This window comes from Ptychodera flava, unplaced genomic scaffold (assembly GCF_041260155.1).
Source record: "Ptychodera flava strain L36383 unplaced genomic scaffold, AS_Pfla_20210202 Scaffold_35__1_contigs__length_1935909_pilon, whole genome shotgun sequence".
Taxonomy (NCBI): Eukaryota; Metazoa; Hemichordata; class Enteropneusta; family Ptychoderidae; genus Ptychodera; species Ptychodera flava.
The window spans coordinates 1,741,208-1,766,858 of record NW_027248357.1 but is presented as its reverse complement, the minus strand read 5'-3'; the positions used below and the strand labels follow the sequence as shown (position 1 = coordinate 1,766,858).

The window sequence follows — 25,651 nt, the reverse complement described above, 5'->3', positions numbered from 1 at the left end:
TATTTTTTTAGGTTGCATGAAATGGGCATATGGCATATATAAATAAATCATACCACAAATTGAATTTAACCTTTTTTTCTCTGTTGTCTTTTTAATAATACCTTTATTTAATAATACCTTTATTTGCTAATAGCATGGTTTCTTGTGATGCTGGTATTTCAAAGCTTAGTCAGATAAACATATTTTGTGCTATCAACAATCTGTTAAATTTGTCAGCTTCTCATTCTGATTCTCATCTGAACTGAATTTATTATTGTAAGAGAAGAGAAAAATGTTGAAACTTATGGTACAATGCATAATTTTTGCTGTCACCTGAGTATGTTGTTTCTTTGGTTTTCAGCATCTCTGGTTTTTCTGGTAAAGAGTCAGATCCGATCCATCTCAGGACACTTGCATACCAAGTAGGTAATACCAGAAGTAAACCTTACAAAAACAAAAGGGTATAATTTAGGTAAATACCTGAAATTTACCTATTTTGTTTACATAGTTCAGATCGTCTGAACAACTATGTAAACAAAATAGGTACATTGCAGGTATAATACCTAAATTATGCCTATTTGTTTTGGTAAGGTATATTTCTGGTATACCTATTTTGGGACGCACGTGTCCAAATCTGGACAATTGCAGGTATACCTATTTGGTATACCTGAGGTATACCTGTGGTTTAAAAAAGAGCCTACCTCAGGTAGTCCAGATTTGGACACTTTTGCCAAAAATAGGTATATCTAAGGTATACCTATTTTTGGCAAAAGTGTCCAAATCTGGATTACCCGAGGTAGGCTCTTTTTTAAACCAAAGGTATACCTCTGGTATACCAAACATGTACCTACTTGGTCTGAAAAAGTATACCTCGGGTATGTTTTTATTGTACCAGAATTTGGTAAGGGTGGTAGCGAGAAAATTTAGCGATGATAGGTTGTGGACGGGAACGTGTGGTGAGACGATGTACCCGGTCGAATTCAAGGATTACTTCATATGTCACACATATGCACATCGATTTGTTTTGTGATACGATACAATATGGCTGCCAGGCAGCCATTTTATTAGTATTTTTTCATATACAGAGCCATAACTCAGACATGTTTCAACCGATGTTATTAAAAGTTGGTACAAGGACATTGACCAATGTCATAGATATGCACTTCAATTTGTTTTGTGATACAATCCAATATGGCTACCGTGCGGCCATTTTGTTACGATTTTTAGTCCCCACGGACGGTGTCCGTGGGGACTTATAGGTTTGGTCATGTCCGTGCGTCCGTGCGTCCGTCCGTCCATTCACGCAGATATCTCAGAGATGCAAAAAGCGATTTCATTCAAACTTGGTACAAGGATTACTTCATATGTCATACAGATCCACGTCGATTTGTTTTGTGATACTATCCAATATGGCCGCCAGGCGGCCATTTTATTACGATTTTTTCATGTACAGAGCCACAACTCAGACATGTTTCAACCGATTTTATTAGCTCACATTTGGTTATACCAATGTGAGTTTATCGTATAAGCTGAAGTCGATGGCGTCTGTACCGGTACGTATGTGTGTATGTATGTATGTATGTATGTATGTATGTATGTATGTATGTATGTATGTATGTACAGTATGTCCGTCAACATCAAAAACACGCAAACCGCTGCACGTTTCAGCTTGGTATTTGGTGTGTGGATGCATCCTGGGCTATAGATGGGATTTTGTTCAAATGAAGTCTGCATTGCCAAAATTATGCAAATGAGCATACAAAATGTGAAAATGGTCAAGAATTAATATCTCGAGAACCGCTGTTTTGATTGCTTTAAAAATTTGTATGCAAGTACCTCAGGTGAACCTTATACAGTTTTATGAATATTGTGAAGATATCGTTAATTTTGTATTTTTGCTGAATTTTTTGGTGATTTTTCTCATTTTCAGTAAAAATTCTTCTCCTCTGAAACCGCCAGCCCAATCACTCTCAACTTTGGGTTGGATCTTTGCGAGGGTGTTACTCTTCTAATTTGTTGAAATTATGACAAAATTGGGAAAATTACTATTTTGGAGCAATTTTGTCATTTTTGGTCAAAAAATCTTAAACACTATTTTCTTTTTAAAACCCCTGGACCGACAGCTTTTATATTTGGTACACAGACGTACAGAGATGACAATAGTTAGATATGTGGAAATTGTCCTGAAATATACAAAATTGTATTTTTAAGACAATATTGTCATTTTTGGTCAAAAAAACATGTTCTCAAAATTACTTGTTTGATAGCTTTGTAATTTGGTATAAAGTCCTGAGGGATGTTATTAGATAAATTTTCTGCTCAAAGTGTTGGGAAACCCCCAAATTTGTATATTTTAGGTAATTTTCTCAGTTTGTGACCTTAAATGACCTACACCAACCCTGGATATGTTGTGAGACAGTTTCGAAGGCTGTGAACATAATTTTGTCATATTTGGTATCAATTTGTCGGAAAATTTGATCCAGAAAACAAAGCTGAGGTGAATTTTTTCATTGCGGACCAATTTTTGCAACTTTTCTATGTAAGAAATACAATTTGGATCCAAGATAATTCCAGATGTTGTAATCACCACCCATAGTGGAAGGCATTTCACTATCTGTAACTAACTTAAGTGCTGTTTACATTAGAATGATAACACTCATCGCATTGATTAAAAACTCCCAAAGGTTGTAAATATATTTCCTGTCATCTGGCGTTATGTAATACCAAGGGATGGAACATTTGATATTCAGGAGGGGTAGGGTCTAGAAGATTGATGAGGTAGCATTACTTTTTTACCAGATCCCTTGTACATTTTTTTACCCTCTCCCACCTTTTCTTTTTAACAAACCTTCTCTGTCTATTTTTTGTGTGTTGACATTTGCTTATGTATTTAGGATCTGCTTGTCCCATTGCTATAGAAGTTGATATGCATGTTCCTAAAGATGACCTCAAGTACCTAAGTTGCAGACCTTATTTGCTTTTGTCATTCTTGTTTTTCCTGGTTTAAATATTTCTCGAATGGACCAATTCAAACCGAATGTGAGCACACTGTCCTTTAAAGTATTTTTCAACGTTGGTACAAGGACATTGACCAGTGTCATAGATATGCAGGTCAATTTGTTTTGTGATACGATCCAATATGGCTGCCAGGCGGCCATTTTATTACGATTTTTTCATGTACAGAGCCATAACTCAGACATGTTTCAACCGATTTTATTCAAAGTTGGTACAAGGACATTGACCAATGTCATAGATATGCAGGTCAATTTGTTTTGTGATACGATCCAATATGGCCGCCAGGCGGCCATTTTATTACGATTTTTTCATGTACAGAGCCATAACTCAGACATGTTTCAACTGATTTTATTCAACGTTGGTACAAGGACATTGACCAATGTCATAGATATGCACATCAATTTGTTTTGTGATACGATCCAATATGGCCGCCAGGCGGCCATTTTATTACAATTTTTTCATATACAGAGCCATAATTCAGACATGTTTTAACCGATTTTATTCAAAGTTGGTACAAGGACATTGACCAATGTCATAGATATGCAGGTCAATTTGTTTTGTGATACGATCCAATATGGCTGCTGTGTGGCCATTTTGTTACGATTTTTTCATATACAGAGGCATAACTCAGGCATATCTCAACCGATTTTATTCAAAGTTGGTACAAGGACATTGACCTATGTCATACATATGTACTTCGATTTGTTTTGTGATACGATCCAATATGGCCGCCAGGCGGCCATTTTATTACAACTTTTTCATGTACAGAGCCATGACTCAGACATGTTTTAACCGATTTTATTCAAAGTTGGTACAAGGAGATTGACTAATGTCATACATATGCATGTCAATTTGTTATGTGATACGATCCATATGGGCAGCCATTTTGTTACGATTTTTTCATGTACAGAGCCATAATACTCTCAGGCATATCTCAACCAATTTTATTCAAAGTTGGTACAAGGGCATTAACCTATGTCATACATATGTATGTCAATTTGTTTCATGATATGATCCAATATGGCTGCATGGCAGCCATTTTTTACAATTTTTTCGTGTCCTTAGCCAAAACTTGGGCATGTCTCAACTAATTTTATTCACCGATTTTATTCAAACTTAGTACAAGGACATTGACCTATGTCATACATATGCACATTGATTTGTTTTGTGTCATTTTAATTAATTTGTAATTGCATAAGTAATGAACTTTCCTAATTAGGGTGATATAGCCACAAATTAATACAACGTCAAATGTGATGAAACTTGATACAGATGTTGATCTCATAGTGTTGTAAATACTGCATCAAACTTTATGAAATATGGTACCAGTGATAATCTGTCAAGTGTTAGAATTGTATGCAAAAATGTTTTGCAACATCCTGTTGATTAATTCCTAGTTGACTCATTTTATGAACTTTAGGATGGTGGCCTACATTGGTTTTATGTTTTCATCACCATGGAACTCATTCTTGGCCATTGAGCGCCATCTGTATCAAGGTATTTTTATCACAGACCTAATTAATGAAGAGGACTCCATCCTCTCTGAGGACATGTAATCAAAGTACCCATTAACAAGTGGGGACTGTGTCATCAATGATGACTTGTTTCATGTACAGAGCCATAACTCAGGCATATCTCAACAGATTTTATTCAAAGTTGGTACAAGGACATTAACTTATGTCATACATATGCACGTCGATTTGTTTTGTGATATGATCTAATATGGCTGCCAAGCGGCCATTTTGTTACAATTTGTTCATGTACAGAGCTAAAACTTGGGCATATCTCAACCGATTTTATTCAAAGTTGGTACAAGGACATTGACCTACGTCATACATATGCACATGGATTCGTTTTGTGATACGATCCAATATGGCCGCCGTGTGGCCATTTTGTTACAATTTTTTCATGTGTTTAGCCAAAACTCGGGCATGTCTCAACCGATTTTATTCACCGATTTTATTCAAACTTTGTACAAGGACATTGACTTATGTCATACATATGCACATTGATTTGTTTTGTGATATGATTCAATATGGCCACCGTGTGGCCACTTTTTTTACGATTTTTTCATGTCCGGAACCATAACTCAGACATGTATCAAGCGAATTTATTCGAAGTTGGTACAAGATCATTGACTTATGTTATACATATGTTCGTCGTGGCGTGGCGGTGATTTTGTTACAATTTTTCTCATGTACAGAGCCATAACTCAGACATATTTCCACCATTGTCATTCAAAGTTGGTACAAGGACATTGACCTATTTCAGACATATGCTCGTCAATTTGTTTCACGTCATGTAGCAGTATCATGTCAATTATTGAAGTTTGGTAATTAGGCTGATATGTCAAGAAATACTGCATCAAATTTCATGAAACTTTGTACAGATGTTAAGCTCACATTGCTTTAACATTGAAAAAGACATTTATCAGTGTCATTTTAATTAATTTGTAATTGCATATGTAATGAACTTTCCTAATTAGAGTGATATATCCACAAATACAACGTCAAATTTGATGAAACTTGATACAGATGTTGATCTCATAGTGTTGTAAATACTGCATCAAACTTTATGAAATATGGTACAGGTGATAATCTGTTAGTGTTAGGATAGTATGCAAAAATGTTTTGCAACATCCTGTTGATTAATTCCTAGTTGACTCATTTAATGACCTTCAGGATGGTGGCCTACATTGGTTTTATGTTTTCATCACCATGGAACTCATTCTTGGCCATTGAGTGCCAGCTATATCAAAGTATTTTTATCACAGATCTTATTAATGAAGAGGACCCTATCCTCTCTGAGGACTTGTAATCAAAGTACCCATTAACAAGTGGGGACTGTGTCATCAACGATGACGTGTTCTGACTGTGACGCCTCCTCAGGTTGCCGAGTTCATAAGCAGTCACACTCGTACACTCACTATCACACATCGCACACAGACTTTATGAAGTAATGAATATGTTACTTAAACTGGGTGAAAATGATTCTGAATATATCTTTCATTACATTACAGTGAAGGTGGAAAAGGTTTTAGAAAGGAAAGGAGAGCAGAGCAAATTCTTGGCATGGTTTTTAGCAATTTATTACAACTTTATCTCAGACTTCACTGACCTTGACGAGGAGGAAGAAGTACCCGAAAGCAAAGATGGTGATCCATTAACTGTGAAAAAGTAAGGAACATTTAATTTTTTGGCTTCCCTGTAGGAGCTATTAGAATCAGTTGGTCTCAATTTTCTGCAGGTATATCTGTCATTCTGTTTGTAATTACTGGTTATATATCCATAAAGTGGAACTACCACATATAAGAAAAGCTGCAGTATTTATCTGGAAGATGCATATAAATGGTATTTTTTTAAATTGAATTAAATACATACACTGAAATATAGTCCTACAATATGACAGGATGTTAGTGTGCCCTTTTGCCAGTGGATTCATATTGAAGTGTACCAGTGATGTTATTTGAGTCAGAAGGAATATTACAAAGAATGACTTTTTAGATTTCCAGTTGCAATACGTGAATAATAGCAAATTTAAAGATGATGTATGCAGAGCAGTCCAGTTTCCCCAACAGTCTGTGTATATATCATTCTGTTCATCCACTCAGTTTTCTTGGTAGTACTTATCAGCTTGAGTTGAAATTTGGTGCATACATATACTTTTGGTCAAGGATAGAAAATCCAAGACCTTAACCCCTTGACTACCAAGGCCAATATATTCCTATATACCAGGCCCCTTATGTAAATATTGATAAAATCTTGGGTGTGGTCATTGCATCAACACTGCTTAGAGTAAAAATTAAGTAGTACCAATAAACCATATATTTCCTGAATCAGCATGAAATTTCCCACTTTCTCATACATAAGTTTTGTATTTCCAGGTCACGTGATTAGTCACATGACTAATCATGTGACCAGAGTTGGCAAAGAATATGCTGGGGAAGAATATTTGAAGCATCAAGACGTGTTTTGAATGCATTAAAGGTTGCAAATTTGAATACAGTTGCAATTTTCATGGCATTGTCTTTACATGTATGTAATAATAACTACCCTTTACTTTATTTATAGATGTACCTGTTTAAGATTTTTCTCACAAAAGGCAGAGCAAATGAACCACAAAGATCAGCATCTGACATAATTCTGTATTTAAAAATTAACACATTTTATTTGTAAATCCCTGCTTTATGTCTTCCTTGCAGAAACATGCATCTTAAATGGTTATGATTTATCAAAAAATAATTCACAATATATAACATACATTTTAGGGAACAACATATCACATGACCAGTCATGTGACCAGTCATATTGACAATATGGCTGCTATAAAATTTCACTGGGTTACAGTAAAAAATTATATTTCCTCCAGTTTCATTCACAGAATATTGCTGTTAATAGAACATATTTACATATTAATCATTTCTTTTCAATAAATAAACATTTCATTTCATTAAAAAAAACAAACCATAAAAATCTGCGCGATCCTTAGTACTTCTGAAAACTGTCAACAATCAGAGCAACGCTTCTGTTATCAGCCTGACCTTTCAGGGTCGAGGTCATGGGTCACGACATTTGCTTCCAGATTTTGGCTGTACTCGGACATACGGGAGCGCAATCACATTCAGGGCTCAAAAATCTCAGAGATGTGACGTTAATCAGAGTACAAAAACAGGCAGGAACAATAACAGGGATTACGTATTGCAATAAAAACATGCTGAAAAACTGTGTGTTTAATCTCAGCTGCAGTACAGCAGCATAAACATCTGTAGGCAACCCTGAGTAAGCTAGAAGATGTATACCCAGCTGGCATACATGTGACCATAGCAAACACCTTTTGGTGTTTATTTGAACAAGGGCTGCAAAATTTCTACCCTACGATATTCCCTGCAACCTACCAGAGTTGCGTGATTGAGTGGTTATAGAGCCTTTCTGGAGTGCCCAGCCAACTTGTCCCACATTTCGCACTACAACAGCATGCAAGTATAAGTTGCGCAAATGGCTCCTGCAGATAGAACCTAGGCTGAAATTACTTGTAATTCCATTGCGTCTAAATATCATGCTGTACACAGTAACAGCAGATACACAAAACCATTGGTAAGGTAGATAAGTAGTATACTTTATACCATGTTCAGCCAGGCCCCAATCCCTTATCAACAATCTGAAAAAAAGTTTTGGGCTTTGACAATGAATTGAATGAACTGTTAAATGTTAAATAGAATTTGGACTCCATTGGTGGCAGCACTAATCTTGCAATAAGATGCAGTAATAAATGGAATGGGACTACGCAACACTGAGTGTTATACTATTGCCATTGATTATTTCACCCTGTATATTTTTCCTCTATAAATTTAAGCATACAGTATCTTTTATAAAAGGTAATAACAAGTTCATAAATGAGATTTCAGGAGATGCAGGAGTCTGAGAGGACCTACCTAACACTTTGTAATGCAGCCTTGACAGAGTTTGACAGAGGTACCACTAGTGCAAAAAAAATAAGGTGTAGGCCACTGTGTGTATTTGCTAGTGGTAAAAGTGAGGAAATCCTAAGGACACGGCAGATCAAAAAAATAGCTTACTAAAAGAAGTAAAAATATCCAGGTCAGGTTGTGAACAGGAAGAATCGGTAGTCTGAGAGCAGTGTTCCCTCTAAGGCTTATTTGCGCGCTATTTGCGCAGTGCCTCTGACTGCTTTCGCAGTGAAATTTGATGTTTTGCGCAACTTCAGTTTCATCAGTTTCAGTCATTTCGATCTGTATAATAGTTTTGGTAACGATAACTCAGGCGAAATGTGCGATATCAGCGCCGACTGTACTTCCTGGTTTTGAGCTCAGCGCTCGTTGGCGGCGCAATTGTTACCAACGTTCAGTGTACGTTGTGACTACGTCACTCATTCGATAAATATTAGCATATGGACGGGCATGGCTGCACCTGTGAGGCAATCAGGAATACTGGCGTATCTAAAGAGGCCTTCAAACGATCAAGAAGTTCAAAGTGTCGTGGGAGATACTGGAGATAATGTGAGTGATCCCGAAGTTTTGGGTCCCGAACCTACTGCTAAACGAAGAGCTGTTAGGGGACGTTTTTTGACTTCATGGCAGACAACGGTAGGGGAACATTTCACTTACGACGACGTCAGCAACACGGTAACTTGCGAGTGAGTATCGAAATATTCACGGCATTTTCTAAAGATTAGTGAGATGTATTCTTGCAAAATTTGCGCGTTTGAGATCGTTCCGTAGTATTTGATTTGCACCTTTCGTAGCATATAGTGGCACATCATCGGCTAGAATTCAGTCAAGCAGCCACATAGACGATCTGCCCAAGCAGCTATCGGACATACATAATAAGTGAAGTCACTGTGAGTTGGGCATACATGTACATGTAGTCTATCAGCTGGAGGCCGCCGGCTTGTGATGAAGAAGTAGTTGTCAACTAAATTTCGGTTGCATGCTGCATATCAATTTTCGCACCCAAAGATTTTGTTTTTTTGTTGCATAGAGTAACTAGCGTTTGAGTGGCTGTTTTATTGTATTGCTGTTTGTGTTTTTTACTCTCTTCATCTTATTTTGGGAATGTCATTCATTTCTGATTGATCTGTTTCGTTGTAGAATCTGTAGAAGGGCAAGTGCCAAAGATAATTTTGCTGTCGGGAAAAAATGTCCAGACAAAGGATGGAAAAAAGAGTATCTCCAGCGACATAATACGAGAGCTACACACATTGCTGCTACTCGACAACCAACCTTATCAAGGAAGCAGAAGCCAGTGTCAGAAATGCACAAAGAGTTGGTGGGGCTAAAGTTATCCCCCTCATCAGAAACGTGTTATTCTTATGTCAAGAAAATATCAGTGTTTTCAAGGCAAAGAAATTACACAGGTGAGTTCTTTTGATGGCAGTCAACTGTAGTAAATAAGTGTCAAATTATGTATTTACCAAGGATTCTAATCATTGTTTGATTTATATTTTCACACAGATTACTAGAGATACAAGGCATAGAAATTGATCAAAACCACAGGGGAAAGAACTATGCCTGGGAGTTTGTGTCATCATTGAGTGATGTGAAGGAACAAGAGATCTTAGCAGAACTGAAGAAGGCCAGATTTTATACTCTTATCGCAGATGAGTCTACTGACATCTCAACCACCAAAAATCTCATGCTGTATGTGAAGTACAGATATCAGGTAACATATCAGACCAATTTTCCTGTAAACATTTCCAGTAAAAAGGGGCAACTCTTTTCTTTTCCTGTCAAAAGTTGTCCTATACTTTTGTTCTTTTTTTCCCTAATAACTGAGCACATTATTCTGAATGAAATTAACAAATATTATTTTTTTTCAGGACACAGTGAAAGTAAAATTCCTGAAAAACCTTGATGTTGTCTCATGCACTGCTCTCTCATTGTATAATATCATCAAACAGTACTTTAATGATAATAATGTAAGACTTGAAAGGATGATAATGTGGACAAGTGATGGAGTTGAGGTGATGCTGGGCAAGTATAACGGTGTACAGGCAAGGCTAAAGGTATGAAAAGTACAGCTACAAATAATCTATCTGCTAATTTTCTAATTTACTGCAAATGTTTTACACTGTGCTTTCCTGCTTTCCCACTTACTACCTGAAATCTATCAGCTACAAAGTCTTTACCTGCAATCTATCACCTGCAAAGTCTTTACCTGCAATCTGCTTATCTAATGCAATCTCATTATCAACTGTAATCTACTTGTCACTGTTGTCACATCTACTTTAATATCAAATGCAACCTTCCTGTGCTTTCACTCGCTTCTTAGGTGGATTCTCCATTTCTTCTTGAGCAAACACTGTGTCACCCACAGGAAGCACTGGCTACAAAGCAGGCTTTTGCTAAAGTGTCATATATGAGTAAGGTTGAAGGGATAGTAAAAGCTATCTATAACCACTTCAGTAGGTCAGTGACTACATTAAAGCATGGCTATGATTTTTAACAGCAGTATTTTTTATTTTGTTTGTGATCTTCTTCCAATCTCCATGACATGTGTTTTAAGTGTATGGTAATATTATCTTTTGTTGGTTTTCTTACACATTTTCCAGTTTCATTTCCAATTTATATGAATTTTTTAAAGTGCATGGGCACCTTTTTGTTGTACCATGGTATAATATTAATAATGACTTTATTAAACATTTTTTAGATCCAGTACCAGGCAAGAAAACCTGAAAGACATTTTCTGTGTATTGGACCAGAAAGAGATTCGGATGAAGAGGGTGCATGATATAAGATGGTTGAGTCTTGGCGAGGCTGTTACTGCTATTGTCAGATCCTATGATGTCCTGGTTGCGTATTTTTCTGGTGAATTCAAATCTGGGAAAGACCCTACTGCAATGGGAATCCTTTCGGCTATAACTACTTACAGGTAAATTACTGCTTGTCATCTTGTAAACATGTAAAGTACAGTGTATTCAAACCAAGGATGCGGCTTACCTTTTTGAATAGCCAAAAACTTTTATGGAAAATTGTTGAAAATACCCACATCACTAATCTACATCACTGCTAACATTTGCATAGTAAGTTTTGCTTTGATTACAACTTGTACTATTCACTATTTCTCTCTAGGTTTTGCTTGACACTTTTCTTTCTTAGAGACTTGTTAGGCAAACTTAACAGCCTCAACAAGGCTCTTCAGGAACGAAATATCAGGCCATCTGATGCTGGAAGAAGTGTGAAGCGTACCATTGATAGTTTTAAGGGAACGCTACCTAACTGCTGCTGATGATGCCATCACCTGGGGCCCCTCTATGCAGAAACTTTTGTCCAGGCTTCCTGATATGACAGAACTACATGGCAACAAGGAAGAAAGTCAGAAATTGTTCACGTCTGATGTGAAACATTTGGTATGTATTGTATATTTTTCTACCAGTGAAATATGTATCGTGCATTGATTTGACTTCAAAATTATCTCTTCTTTCTCTTCCTGTTTTATCTTTCAGGTCAGTGAACTGAACATTAATTTGCAGCATAGATTTCCTGATACTGCATTTGTTAACAACTTTGACATATTTGTTCCTGCACTGTTTCCTGAAGAGAGGTCAGTCCTGTATGGAGTGGACCAGATAGAGGAACTGTATCGGAGGTATAGAACACTCCTACCAGCAGAAGATTTGGAAACCATTTCTGATGAGTGGGATGACCTGAAATACTGCCTGAAGGAATCCTATCTGAACTGCTCTCAAGAAGAAGTAAGTGATCACTGAAATAAATTGGTATTAGTCCTCTTCATATTTGTCAATGTAAGAGTAATTAATTGCTCTCTCTCTCTCTTATCATTTTCTTACCTTACAGTTTTGTTTGGATTTAACAGTGGATCCAGTAAAGAGACAGCAGTATCCTAATATGGCTATCCTAGCTGAAATGTGTCTTGTTATGGCTGCCAGCAGTGCTGAGGTGGGAGAGGGTTCAGCCAAACTAACTTGATTAAAACTAAGCAAAGAAATAGACTTTCTGCTCAACACCTAGACATGCTTCTGCGTGTGAAACTTTGCTATACAGGGCTCCAATCACTCGATGCTACTAAAGTGTACAACAACTGGCTACAAGCCAAAAGGAGAAGACTGATTTTTGATAATCCACATTCCAGTGACTCAGAGTCAGATATGGACTGTTAATTAGCCTGCATATGAGAGTGCACTGTTATTGTGTTTGTCTGCCTCTGTAGCAGAAAATCGAAAATAAAATGATATTAAAAGGACAGAAGCTCTATTTTTGTTCTATTATTGTTAATACATGTAATTTAATCATTTTTCAACTGTGTTTAAAATAATGTTGGCAAACTGAATATTGTGCATTTCAACATGGTTTTGAAATTAGTTATAGTTCATACACAGAACAAACATATTGAAAATATAATAAAAAAGTTATAGATACTCTTTATAGTGATATCAGTCATAAACTGAAGGTTGTGAAAAATGTCCTTTCCTTTCTCTAAGAGCCACTAAACAGGGTTTAAATCAAACCACACAAATATAGATTTTTTCTTCCGGCCTTCGGCATCTGCGGCCGCTGTGCCCTTCGGGCAACAAGTTGCTCACCCTCTCAAAACCTTAGAGGGAACACTGTCTGAGAGTACAAACTTCAGAAGCAACAAGTGGAACACTTGCAGCAGGCAAACCTGACGGAAGTGTTGCAACAAGTGGAACAGCTAGCAACTCCATAAGCAAAGACTACTTTATCTGATTATTGGTATGCTATGTGTCAGCAATAAGTTTATATTATTCAAGACCAAAATGGCATCTTTGCTCGCAAACTCTTACTCCACCCACAGACAACAGAGAAGCGATTGACGATGGCAGTATCAGCACAGACACCATCAGCAGTGGCCCGTGAGATTTATCATGTGGAATAATTTTTTGTTAAGGCCAAAAAAAAAATGTTTCTGGTCAGCACGCGCGTCACTTGAACAACAGCGCGTCACCCTTTTTTTCCTGGTTTGTGGCCCGCGGCTGTGGCAAACTACATACTGATTACTATAACACCAAACCAAAAATGCTGAAGAGAAAGAGAAAATTCTTTGGGGCACATGATCAGTGACTGCATGAACAGTTTAAATGTTACTATATTGATAAAACTATAAAACTCAGTGTTCTCCCCAGGCCATTTTAGCGTAGTGGTCCCGCTACGCTTTCGCCTCTCCCCGCTACGCTTTGATTCTCCCCGCTACGCTTTAAAATATTCCCGCCATCCTTTAGTTCACACACTCTGCGTAGCTACCAGCTGTTGCATGCATTGTGTACACATTAGCGCTCACTGCAACTTTTAACCTGGTGAAAGAGTGGAAGGTGTGAAGTATGGTATGCATCAGATAAGTTGTTATACATAGCGGACAAGTGTTCACAGAGGTGGGCGGTGTAGCACTAGCGGGGCCTTTGATCACATTCCCATGCTTTGATCAACGAAATGGACCGCAAAAGAAACAAGAGTTGACTGGTGATCGAGTTCACATTGCATACATTTCAATATGGCGGCGGCCATGTTGGCCGACGTGTTTATAACGTGTAGTTACGTTCTCTGAAAGATTTTACACCTGATTTTAGAGTGATTCTAGTCGTACTTAGTTATGTCTTGTGATCATCTTGGTGGTATTTTAAAATCAAGAATCAAACGACGATGTTCAGTGGCAGTAGTAGTTATGGAGAGGGGGGGGGCTGGTTGAAATCTATCCCCGTGATGAAAAATTATTCGCGGTGTTTGTCGTTCAAAAATGATATAAAACTCAATTACATTTGAATTGGGTAAAGCTTAAACTTGTGAATTTTCCTCTTTGTTGGCAAGTTTTGACAATTTTATTAGCAATATATGATATGTGTTAATGAAACTCAAATCAGACGAACCATTTCTTGCTTTCAAAGTTTCAATCTGAATCTTCTGTTTTAATTGTAATTACAATACTGTGATGATTATGTGTAATAAAGAGTTTCCTTGATGTTCAAACTGAATTCTTGTGTGTTACCATTGCACTTTGTTGTGAGTGTACATTTATGTGTGGATACATGTGCAAGCTTACATCCATATGCAAATATAAATTAATGATTTGCAAATGATTATGCAAATTAGCCGCTAAGCTTTGGCGCTTTAACTGACCCTGCTCCCTCCCTTGAGGAGGAGGGAAAAAAATTCCGCGTCGCCGCACCATTTTTTAAAGAAAGGCCTGACCAGAAACTTTCTTTTTTTTTCTTGGCCTAATCTTTGCTCTTTCTATAGTATACGGTGACTTAGAACGTGTATGATCAATATTATCCTGGGTTGATTATTGCTTATTCCATGCCTGTAGAAAAAATACTAAAGACAGACCTTGGGAACCCAGGAAAACCATCTCTGAACAGCGGTCTTACACAAGCAATAGACGACACTGCAAGTTGTTGCAACCAAAGATTTTCTCAGGCAGAAAAATGATATTCCAAAAGAACCTTATATAATTTCAGCAGCAGTTGATATGACAGTATTTGGAGCAGTACTCAATGCAACGATTGGAGGTTCCATTCTCATTCAAACATCATCGGGCTTCGATGAAGAATTGAAATTAAAAAAAAGAAAGGTCCAACCAACCAACCCTAAGACAAATTTAATGAAGACTCTGAGAAGTATTGTGAGCGACAGCAAATGATTTATGATTGGAAAAAATGAGACTTAATTGACTCCGACTATACATGCATGGCTGGCATGAATATGCCATAGCTTACCCCGCTGTTGTTATCTTTGCAGACTATTGTATCCCTTCTAATGATCAGAAGAAATTGAAACACATTTATTTGGCCAGCGTACTTGCTATAGCTGGAATTTTTATGCTGAAATAATTTTTAACCACCTACATATGCTAGGTAGTGATGTTTGATAAAAAGAATACAAAGTTGCCGTAAAAAGAGCGAAATTTTAGGTGCGTGTATTTAACTAGAAGGATATACAGGCACATCCTTAAAGTAAATCTAGGTTAACAGATGCATAATGATAAGTTGTATTACATTATTCTTGATTTTGTCAAAGACTGTCAGATGATCAATTTTTCCAAAAGATTGGATTTTATTGATGTGTTACAGAATGCAGACAATATGATTTAGACATTATGCAGAAAACAGGTTTTTTTCCACGCAGATAGAATGTTTATGTTAAAATGTACCCACTTACAGAGTTAAAGGAAGCTGCGTGTGCTGAAATACGTTAAGATTACATTGTTATAATGCAAAGATAGCCCCTTACTGAGTACTGTATCAGCCCTTCTATATAAGCCCTTGTGGAGTTGCTTGGATTTTTAACTGGTTTAAATGAGTTGGAATAAGTTATCACCAGTTACCATCCCAGCCACATGAGTGTCATGTACCCTTTCCCTCTACTATGCAAGTAATAGTAATATATCAACATTTCTATTAATTGCAGATTGAAGGAGAATATCAAGAGATTTAGTAAGTACTATTAAGAATATCTTCAACAGCGGGATAAGGGGGACCATGTTGTTCTAGTTGGTCAGTTAAAAGTTGAGATATGTATATCCAGAGGGCATAGTGTTAGTTAACTACACATAGGGACTGTGTTGGTCCTGTTGAGACTGTATAGTCATTCTATGTGAGTTGATAAAATTGGGACTGTGGGACTGTGATGATGTTGGTACTCTGGTGATCCGGGGGAAGGGAGACTGTTGATCCCAAACAGTAGAAGTATGGTTGATTAAACAAGGACTCTGTTTGTGTGGTTGGGGCCTATATGGTGCTGCAAAGGGGCATGAGGCATCTTTGCATGCCAAGGTCTCTTGTCAGGACAGCTGTATGCTCCTAGAAATCAGATCTTGGCCAAATGAGTTGATAGATCGTGTGTTTTAAAGCGCCACTACACAGTATTATGTGACCTGTAAATAGCCTATCATGTAATCACTCAGTACATGTACTTCAGCTCCAATGGCAATGTCAATGAGTGACCTCAGAGAACATATCACCAGGGTCTTATCTGTTACATGTAAGAGCATATGTCAAGCATACATCATACATCGTATACAACATACAACATACACACATACATACAACATACATCAGCAAGAGTCTTGAAAACAATGAGCTCATCAATCTTTTGGACCCACAGGTACTTGTTAACTATAGTTCCACTCTGCACCTACACTGCCCATAGATAAGTGTATACATGTATGCATGTTGAACTCCTAAAGTTAGGAAACCAGATATATATGCAGACTATGCCATGTCAATCCACTGCGTTCAATTTCACTGTGAAATTAACAAGTTCGTTTATCACCTAATAGTCCATCGTTCCCTTTCATTCTCAAAATTCTTACCTGGTATTTCATCTGCTTTAAAAATGCTCATTTTGTGTGATTTTTGGTGGAGTTTGAAATACACATCGCCAAAACATGATAAGTGTCACTATGACCAATATTCCAGTCACCCCACACTGAATGTTGGGCACCACTATAATTGACGTTGGCACCGCTTACCCATGCAGGTGACTGGAATGTTGCTCATGCTTATGTTTTGCCAATGTGTCTTTCGAATTTTGAGGAAAATCACTCGATATGAACATTTTTGAAGCAGATGAAGTATCAGCTATGAATTTTTCAGCAAACAAGTAACTTTGCTTGGAACTACTGTCCCAGTTGCACATTCGGCAGTTGACCAGCGCCAACTTGGTCTCGTCTGTTTATGTAATGTATGTGACGTGCACTGTGATTGGCGCGCCACATTTTGAAAGTCCATCCTACTTCCCTCAGACAATGTAGTAGGTGGATCCCGCACTAGGTAGGTAGCAGAGACTTTAGTCTAATTAACGGACCCATGCGAGTGGACGATGAGGTTATGGGGAACTGCATTGGTCAAGTTGGGATTACATTAATTATTGTTTTGTGTCAATTGTTTTTTGGACAGTGTTGATCTTAATTCTAATATGATTATGTTAATTGATGGGGACCATCATCTACAGTGTGTCATCTTTTTTGATCATTTAGAACTTCTTTTCTCAAAGCAATGGCCCAGTCACACTGGTATTTGTACATACATTCCTGAGAATACCTAAATTTTGGATTAAAATCAGCATTGCCTAGAAATTTGCCTTAGTCTGATAGTCAGTTAATTTTTGAGAATTGTTTTCTTGTTTACAATCAAAAATCTTCTGTGAAAGTTGTACTCTGATAGCATTGACATATGGTCTTTAGATACCAAGGGATGACCTCATTATTTGATCATCCCTTAGTGTGGTCTGAAAATCATAACTATCATGAAATTCACATACCGGTACTTTTAAAGCTTCCAGTTGACATATGAATATACAGCAAAAGAAGCTGAAGGGATAGTCTGATGTCTGTCATCTGTATATATACTATTTATGATACACACATGCCATTATTGCTTCCTAATGGCATATACTGTAAATATTAGTCGTGATATTTCACTGTAAAAGTCAGGATATGCACGATAAATGACATCGGTTTTGGAGTGTTCCTTAACAACATATATAATTTGAGGGTACCTCCATGCTGTATGACGAAACCATAATATTAATGGGAAAGAAGTTTCCCATCCCACTATATGCCTTTTGTAGCAATTGTATGCACTTGTTTTATTCATATTCTCTGTACTGTTGTGAAAATTATGTATGTTTTTTGTGTGGGAAAGCTAACATCTCCCAGTTTCATTCAAGGACAGTCAGGTCTCATTTCAATTCTGGGACTCGTAGCTCCATAGAGCTATGACAGACATACAGACTGAAATAGAAAACACTGAGACAGCATATACTACATATAGCTACTAGCTGTCAATGAAGTTTTGAAGCAGTGCATGTTGTTGACTTGTATATTCAAAACCCTTTGTCTTAAAATGTAATGGGACTATTATCACCTCATTGATGTCTATTTTTTCCTCGCATCACAATGAAATGATTCTGCAGTAACAGTACATGCATGCACTAATGGTTGCCCCTCTCCTATTTGTGTCTAGATCTGTTCAGAAATATAACTACCGTAGGTCCAAATTAAGATATCAGTCATATACTGCAAGTGAATTGCGGGTTTTCGTTCAATGTTTTGTTTGCTGTTTTTAATGTAATGAAAGCCTTGATGAGTTATGATGAGTTAATTGCTAGTCTTGCACAATTATTAGTCCCCACGGACACCGTCCGGGGGGACTTATAGGTTTGGTCATGTCCGTGCGTGTGTGCGTCCGTCCATGCGTGTGTGCGTCCGTCCGTCCGTTCACGCAGATATCTCAGAGATGCCTGGAGCGATTTCATTCAAACTTGGTACAAGGATTACTTCATATGTCATACAGATGCACGTCGATTTGTTTTGTGATACAATCCAATATGGCTGCCAGGCGGCCATTTTATTACGATTTTTTCATGTACAGAGCCATAACTCAGGCATGTTTCAACTGATTTTATTCGAAGTTGGTACAAGGACATTGATCAATGTCATAGATATGCACGTCAATTTTTTTTGTGATACGATCCAATATGGCCGCCGTGCGGCCATTTTGTTACAATTTTTTCATGTACAGAGCCATTACTCAGGCATGTTTCGACAGATTTTATTCAAAGTTGGTACAAGGACATTGACCAATGTCATAGCTGTACACATCAATTTGTTTTGTGATACGATCCAATATGGCTGCTCTGCGGCCATTTTGTTACGATTTTTTCATGTACAGAGCCATAACTCAGGCATAACTCAACCGATTTTATTCAAACTTGGTACAAGGACATTGACCTATGTCATACATATGCACATTTATTTGTTTTGTGATACGATCAAATATGGCCACCATGTGGCCATTTTATTACGATTTTTTCATGTCCTGAACTACAACTCAGACATGTATCAAGCGAATTTATTCATTATTATCACAGACCTAATGAAGAGGACTCTATCCTCTCTGAGGACCTGTAATCAAAGTACCCATTAACAAGTGGGGACTGTGTCATCACGATGACTTGTTTTCATCTCCTTTTTCTTCTGATTCAGTACACAGTCTCTCTATCAACGTGATCCGTGCAGTAAGATTTCAACACACACCATAGCACAGGACTTACTAGTGCTAAGAATGAGTACATCGCAGTAAGACCAAAGTAATCAAATTCTTTGTTTAGCGCCCACTCAAATGTTTCGAAACATGAGCGGGAAGGCAGTACTAAAACACATACAAGAAAATCAAAACACCCCTTATATTTTCATGATTATTTCCATGTAACAACATAAGTGTCTATACAAAAATCATCAGAAACTTCCTTTCATCGTGATCATCATAAGTTATACTACAAGATGTGAAATTTTGTAAACAGGAAAGCTCAGTAAAATCCTATTCAAACCATTGGCAGTAGAAAAAACCCTAGTATGTGCACACAGACAAAACAAAGAATTAAATTACTTTGGCCTTTAATAGTTGGGATCTATTAAATGTCGCATATACCTACGATTATGGCAGAGTAAAAAGATGAAAACATTAACAGATTGTTAGTATTAAGTACCAGTAACTGGGTTTTTTCATAGTGGTCCCAGTTCACAAATTGGATGTGTTCCTGAAGTGTACTGGAACTGATCCTGGAGGCCAACTAGGACTGGCCCTGGAAACCAACTGGGACCGGTCCCAGAGGCCAACTGGGACCGGTCCCAGAGGCCAACTGGGACCGGTCCCAGTTCGCTTCTGGGACCGGTCCCAGTAGTGAACTGGGACCGGTCCCAGAGTGCATTTTAAGCCAACTGGGAGTCCCAGTTGGCGGTCCCAGTCAGGGTTTGAGCTACCCTTACATACCTGGATATTTTGTGTGTAAGGTAGGTAGCATCAATCCTTTGCACAAATGCCAATTTTACAGGGATATCTTTTATTTTGTATTTTTAAGATTTTTTTGGTAATTTTATACCTACTGGAACTAAGAGTATATAATGTGGTGATTTAGTAAGCATTTGATATGGTAAACTGTATTTGGTGTTGAAATGCGGTAAAAAAATCATTAGAAAACATAGCTCTGGTGATTTTAGCAGGTTTGGTTTCCAACAAATATATTCCAAATTTTTTCAATGTTTAAGAGTATCAAGGTTGTAAATAGTTGACACACTTCCTGCCATCTGGTCATTGTATATCTCATGCAAAGATGGTCAATACAAAGGGATGGACCATTTGATATCCTAGGGAGGGGGTCCTGGCAGATTTTTAAAAATATTCCAAACAAATGTCAATAAAAAAATCAGCCAGAGAAGGTTTGACAAAAAGAAAAGGTGGGAGAGTGGGAAAAAAATGATGCACAATGGATTGGATAAAAAAGATAATGTACCTCAACAATCTTCCAGACACCCCCCCCCCCCCATATCAAATAGTCCACCCCTGATGTCTTTTTGCACGCAATTAACCTTGCAGTGTATATTAGTTTAAGATGTCAAGTTAGGTAAGGATTTGAAAGGAAGAGTCAAGTTCACCACAGTTAAATTTTTAACTTTATCTCTTGTGTCATCATCCTTGTGTATTGGTTAAGTTTGTAAGTTGTTTCAAATGTGGATGCACCAGTTGTACTGGAAGAAAACAATGTTTACTTTTCCCTGTAGGGTTTCTGAGTTAATGATTGTATGTTGAAATCTCTCCATGTATCTGGTGTATGGGCAGAATATAAACATTGGTTGCATGTTATATATTTCAGTCTATGTTAAATATTGTTCATGAAAACTCAAGAACAGTTTGCTGTGTGCTTGTAAAAATTTGTCAATACATAAACTTCCTTGCAGATTGATTGTCTTAAAAATTATCACAGAAGTAGAAAAGAAAAGAAACTAATCAAATTGATGTAACATATTCACCCTGAGTGTCTGTTCACCTATACTTAACTATTTTATCATTACATTCAGCAGTTTGTTATACCTTTATCATTCTCCATGGGCCAAGGCACACTTGGGGCCAATGTCATCACTCTGTGCCAGTCTGTGTACCGTATGTCAGTCTGTCTGAGTGTATGTCCATGTTTCATAAAATTGTTGGCTTGTTTTAATAACTATATGGGAGCAAACAGTGACATTGTCACTATTTTCTGTTAAAGAGTTCTTTGTATTTTTTTAGACAAGCTCTAGCAAACATTTTGCTGTTCACACGGCACGGTCTACCTCGGAACTGGTAGTGAGCGCGTGACATGACAGCAATATCACACATGTGTGACGCCTGTTGACATGGCAACTCTCAGTGTACAAAAACAAAATGACGGCCCCTCTCTGTGCCGTTCGAGGATTGATCACTATCAAAATCAGGAGAGATTTAAAGCAGAGGACAGTTTTTGATCGGTTACAATTGTGCATAATGCATTTTAAAAAGTTCCTCCTGTATGATGATTTTGAATCCCAGTGTCTTTCTTCTAGGGATTCATGGAGGACTTGCAGTGATGTCGTGCGTGATGTTGACTTCTTGGTGTAGTTTATAAATGAAGCCTGTTCACTCATATATTTTGATATAATCAAAAGTAAAGCCTCAAAATTTAAGGTTTTTCGTACTATTAGTAAAATTCTGGGCATGGGTATGTGATAAATCGGTTATTACCTAATACCGCCTGTTCTTTGTGTTCGTGTCATTTGTGCTGTGTCAGACACTGGACAAAGTCGAGTGTCTTATGCAGCACAAATGGCACTCATGCAAATACAACACAGGAACAGGCAATATTGGGTAATAACCTCTAAGCATATAATTCTGTCTGTCCATTCACTTTTTAGCTCCGCTGTCAGCGACGCGGAGCTTATCAAATAGGTTGATTTTCCGTCGTCGTCCGTCAACAATTGCCTTCTCCTCTGAAACCGCAAGTCCAATTGCTTTGAAATTTTGTATGCAGTTCACTTGGGGTGACCTCACTTAAGTTTGTTCAAATTGTGGTGATATTTGCATATTTGTATTTTTGGGGCATTTTCTGCTGTTTTTTGTAAAAAAATCTTCTTCTCTGAAACCGCTTGTCCGATTGCTTTTAAATTTAATATGCAGTTTACTTAGGGTGACTACAGTCAGATTTGTTCAAATCTTGGTGAAATTTGCATATTTGTATTTTTAAGGCAATTTTTGTCATTTTTGGTAAAAAAATCTTTAAAAATCTTCTTCTTCAAAACTACTGGTCAGATAGCTTTGATATTTGGTACATATGTCCCTAGGGATGATCTATTTCAGATTTGTTCAAATTGTGCAGAAATATGCAAATTTGCATTTTTAAGACAATTTTTGCCATTTTTGGTCAAAAAATGTTTTTTTCAAAAAGTACTGGTCTGATAGTTTTGAAATTTGGTATACAGGTTTCTATAGATGAACTTAGTAATATATATTGAATTTCTGATGAAATCTGTAATTTTGTATTTTTGGGGCAATTTATGCCATTTTTGGTCAAAAATGTGTATTTCCAAAACTGCTCATCTGATAGCTTTGAAATTTGGTATACAGGTTCCTACAGATAAACTTAATGATATTTATTGAAATTATGATGGAATCTGCAATTTTGTAATTTTGGGTTAATTTTTTCCATTTTTGGTCAAAAAGTGTGTATTTCCAAAACTACTCATCTGATAGCTTTGCAATTTGGTATACAGGTTCCTACAGATCACCTTTAATGATATTTATTGAAATTATGATGAAATCAGTAATTTTGTAATTTGGGGGCAATTTTTGCCATTTTTGGTCAAAAAGTGTGTTTCTCAAAAAGTACTGTTCTGATAGCTTTGAAATTTGGTATACAGGTTTCTACAGATGAGCTAAGTAATATATATTGAATTTCTGATGAAATCTGTAATTTTGTATTTTTGGGGCAATGTTGCCATTTTTGGTCAGAAAATTTCATTCTCAAAAAAACTACTCATCGGATAGCTTTGGTTGACATGTTCTTAGGGATGATCCGATGTGATATATTCAAAGTATGATGAAATTGTGTATTTTTGCAGCTTATTTTAGCCACTTTTTTCTGGCCATTGCATTGAGCTATCAAAGATTTCCACCTTCTTCATCAACATGTGTCAAAAATAGTTACTCTCTACATAAACACAGCGGAGCTATATCGGCCGCTAGGTCGCTTGTCTTGGAAAGAGTGGCACATATACCTGTAAGCTTCAAATTTGTTGTGCGCATGCACTGTGGGTCAACAATAAAATGTTAAAAATGTAAATGTCATAGCCTGAAAAATATACAAATGAGCTTAAATCCAGAAGTGATTGTTTTTAGACACTTAAACTACCAAACCTAGACGTTGAAATTTTGTAAAAATAGTCCTACTGGGTTTCAGATCTGAGTTTGTTCAAGCCAAGCTGATCATGTGACTTATATGACTTCATGCAAATGAGCAAAATAAGTGTAAATATTGGTAAAAAATTGTAAAGTAGTTGAGTTGTGGTTAAATGTTAGTATTCAGGCAAAGTGGGCCACCAATGATGTACGCTGCAAGCAATGGCAATCGGCACAGATGTATGTGAACATTCAAAAACACTAATTTACATCATATTCAGAAAAGTGTCCTGACAAACATACTCATGTTGAAAAATATCTTTCACTGGGAAAACTACTTTGTTAGAGGAAAACTAACTGTTGATGTTACAGTAATATAAAACATCTGAAATTTAGAGTTTCATACCAGTATTTCACATACTTTAGTTTAAAATCTTTACCTATTAGCAACTGAATCACCATTCATAATTGTAAAACTACATTTAGATTAAAAACCTGATGCCTGAATTCCATGACTTAATGTTATTAATAATCAAGACATTTCTCATCATGTTCTTTGCAGGCACATGTACAAAGCCAATACTAAACTTTATTAAAGTTATTGGTGTCATACTACGATGGAGAGCACCCATTACATCACTTCTGTTTTTCAGTGTAAGTGTATCCCACAAGATCTTTACTGGTAATGCCCAAATTGCTTATATTCCATTTTCTTGCTTTGATATGCCATACAATAAAAGTTGGAGAGAAACTTTATGCAGAGACCATGTTATAGTTTTATAACTTTTTGGACATCGTAATTTTACCTGTCATTTTTGTCATATACATAAGACAATGGAAAGCAATATCTGATAGGTGGGAATAATAGAATCTCACACCCCCAAGGACCTGGGATCAGATTTCTCACACGAGTTGGGGATATTTTGTCTCACACTCGCCTGCGGCTCGTGTGAGACAAAATATCCCCAACGAGTGTGAGAAATCTGATCCCAGGTCCTTGATGTGTGAGATTCTTTTTCTCACATGACCTCAAAATGCTTTAAAGCCCCAGTATTTGTAACTTTTAAACCTTTTTTTATGTCCGAAATTACATATTATTCTCTTACATCCATCGTCAAATGTTGTTCAGTAAAGAAATAAGCCAAATTTGTGCTCCTGTAGTGACATACAAACGCTAAATATTGCCCGATCGAGTTGGATTGCCGCGCGGGTTTGTTGACAACTTGTAGGCTGTGCACGTGATCGAGAACGCCGATACTGATGACATCATCGAGCCTGCAACATTCCTGGGGCCTTGCCATGCCACGCTACACTGCCCGGGTAATCGCCCATGGTCGCCGGCTGAATGACCTGCGAATGGTTTTATTTTGTTCTTCTCCGTTCAAATACGTACTGCTACTGTATTTCAGAGGATACAGAACTTTGGCAGAGGAGGCTGACATTCTATTCTGGTACAGTGTGCGATATATACGGATTATTCAAACTGCAGTCGGCAGTGCACCGATGCGCACCCTGCAGTTGGTCACTCAGAACTCCGGGTACCGATGTGCGATGTAAAATCAAGACGACACTATATACACTTGGCTCACTTCTGTAGGCAAATACCTATCAAAATTGAGTAACTTGAAGTAATAAATTTCAGCTGATTGTCGCTTTAGAGGCAAGGTGATTGCGAAATCGAAGCAACATAGTTTGGCAATGTATGGTAAGCAGTCGAATGCAGTGAACGCGATGGCCTTTGGCGGCAAGTAAGGGAATCGTCAGTATTTACGACCCGGGGGTCATTCAAAAATTTAAAGTTATAAGGGGGTGCTCAAAATGTTTTTTCTTTGTCTTACTCTGTCCTCAATGAAATAATGATTAGTTGATTATATATATTGTACTCTGATACATATTAAATAAAAAGAAAATAAATACTCTAACAGTACAAATAAATATCAACTAGATGAAGGAAGGCAAAAAACTACAAGTAGGTGCT

At 37.2% G+C, this 25,651-nt stretch overlaps 3 protein-coding genes across 5 annotated transcripts in view; all 3 read left to right on the top strand.

The window, feature by feature from the left end:
- The window catches only part of LOC139127715 (GRAM domain-containing protein 4-like), a 137,177-nt gene that overhangs the window by 58,524 nt on the left and 53,002 nt on the right, over positions 1 to 25,651 (top strand). For all 3 annotated transcript variants that reach the window (XM_070693610.1, XM_070693609.1, XM_070693611.1), the window contains exons 6-8: positions 6,014 to 6,170; positions 15,893 to 15,918; positions 24,236 to 24,327. In XM_070693610.1, the coding sequence (XP_070549711.1) occupies positions 6,014 to 6,170; positions 15,893 to 15,918; positions 24,236 to 24,327 (275 nt within the window). The remainder of the gene's footprint in view (positions 1 to 6,013; positions 6,171 to 15,892; positions 15,919 to 24,235; positions 24,328 to 25,651) is intronic.
- Positions 6,486 to 11,313, top strand: LOC139127716 (uncharacterized). Its single transcript, XM_070693612.1, has 5 exons — positions 6,486 to 9,147; positions 9,602 to 9,867; positions 9,965 to 10,172; positions 10,330 to 10,515; positions 11,160 to 11,313. Exons 1-3 carry the CDS (start codon positions 8,912 to 8,914, stop codon positions 9,970 to 9,972), a joined length of 510 nt encoding a protein of 169 aa, XP_070549713.1. The 5' UTR covers positions 6,486 to 8,911; the 3' UTR covers positions 9,973 to 10,172; positions 10,330 to 10,515; positions 11,160 to 11,313.
- On the top strand, positions 11,586 to 12,718 carry LOC139127717 (uncharacterized). Its single transcript, XM_070693613.1, has 3 exons — positions 11,586 to 11,859; positions 11,956 to 12,204; positions 12,308 to 12,718. Exons 1-3 carry the CDS (start codon positions 11,764 to 11,766, stop codon positions 12,437 to 12,439), a joined length of 477 nt encoding a protein of 158 aa, XP_070549714.1. The 5' UTR covers positions 11,586 to 11,763; the 3' UTR covers positions 12,440 to 12,718.

Bases quoted from the DNA above. Each gene is read 5' to 3' on its own strand.
- LOC139127716 (XM_070693612.1), top strand. From the start codon at position 8,912: ATGGCTGCACCTGTGAGGCAATCAGGAATACTGGCGTATCTAAAGAGG. The intron at 9,148-9,601 runs GTGAGTATCGAA...GTTTCGTTGTAG, and splicing joins AGCAACACGGTAACTTGCGA to AATCTGTAGAAGGGCAAGTG.
- LOC139127717 (XM_070693613.1), top strand. From the start codon at position 11,764: ATGCAGAAACTTTTGTCCAGGCTTCCTGATATGACAGAACTACATGGC. The intron at 11,860-11,955 runs GTATGTATTGTA...TTTATCTTTCAG, and splicing joins CGTCTGATGTGAAACATTTG to GTCAGTGAACTGAACATTAA. The intron at 12,205-12,307 runs GTAAGTGATCAC...CTTACCTTACAG, and splicing joins TGAACTGCTCTCAAGAAGAA to TTTTGTTTGGATTTAACAGT.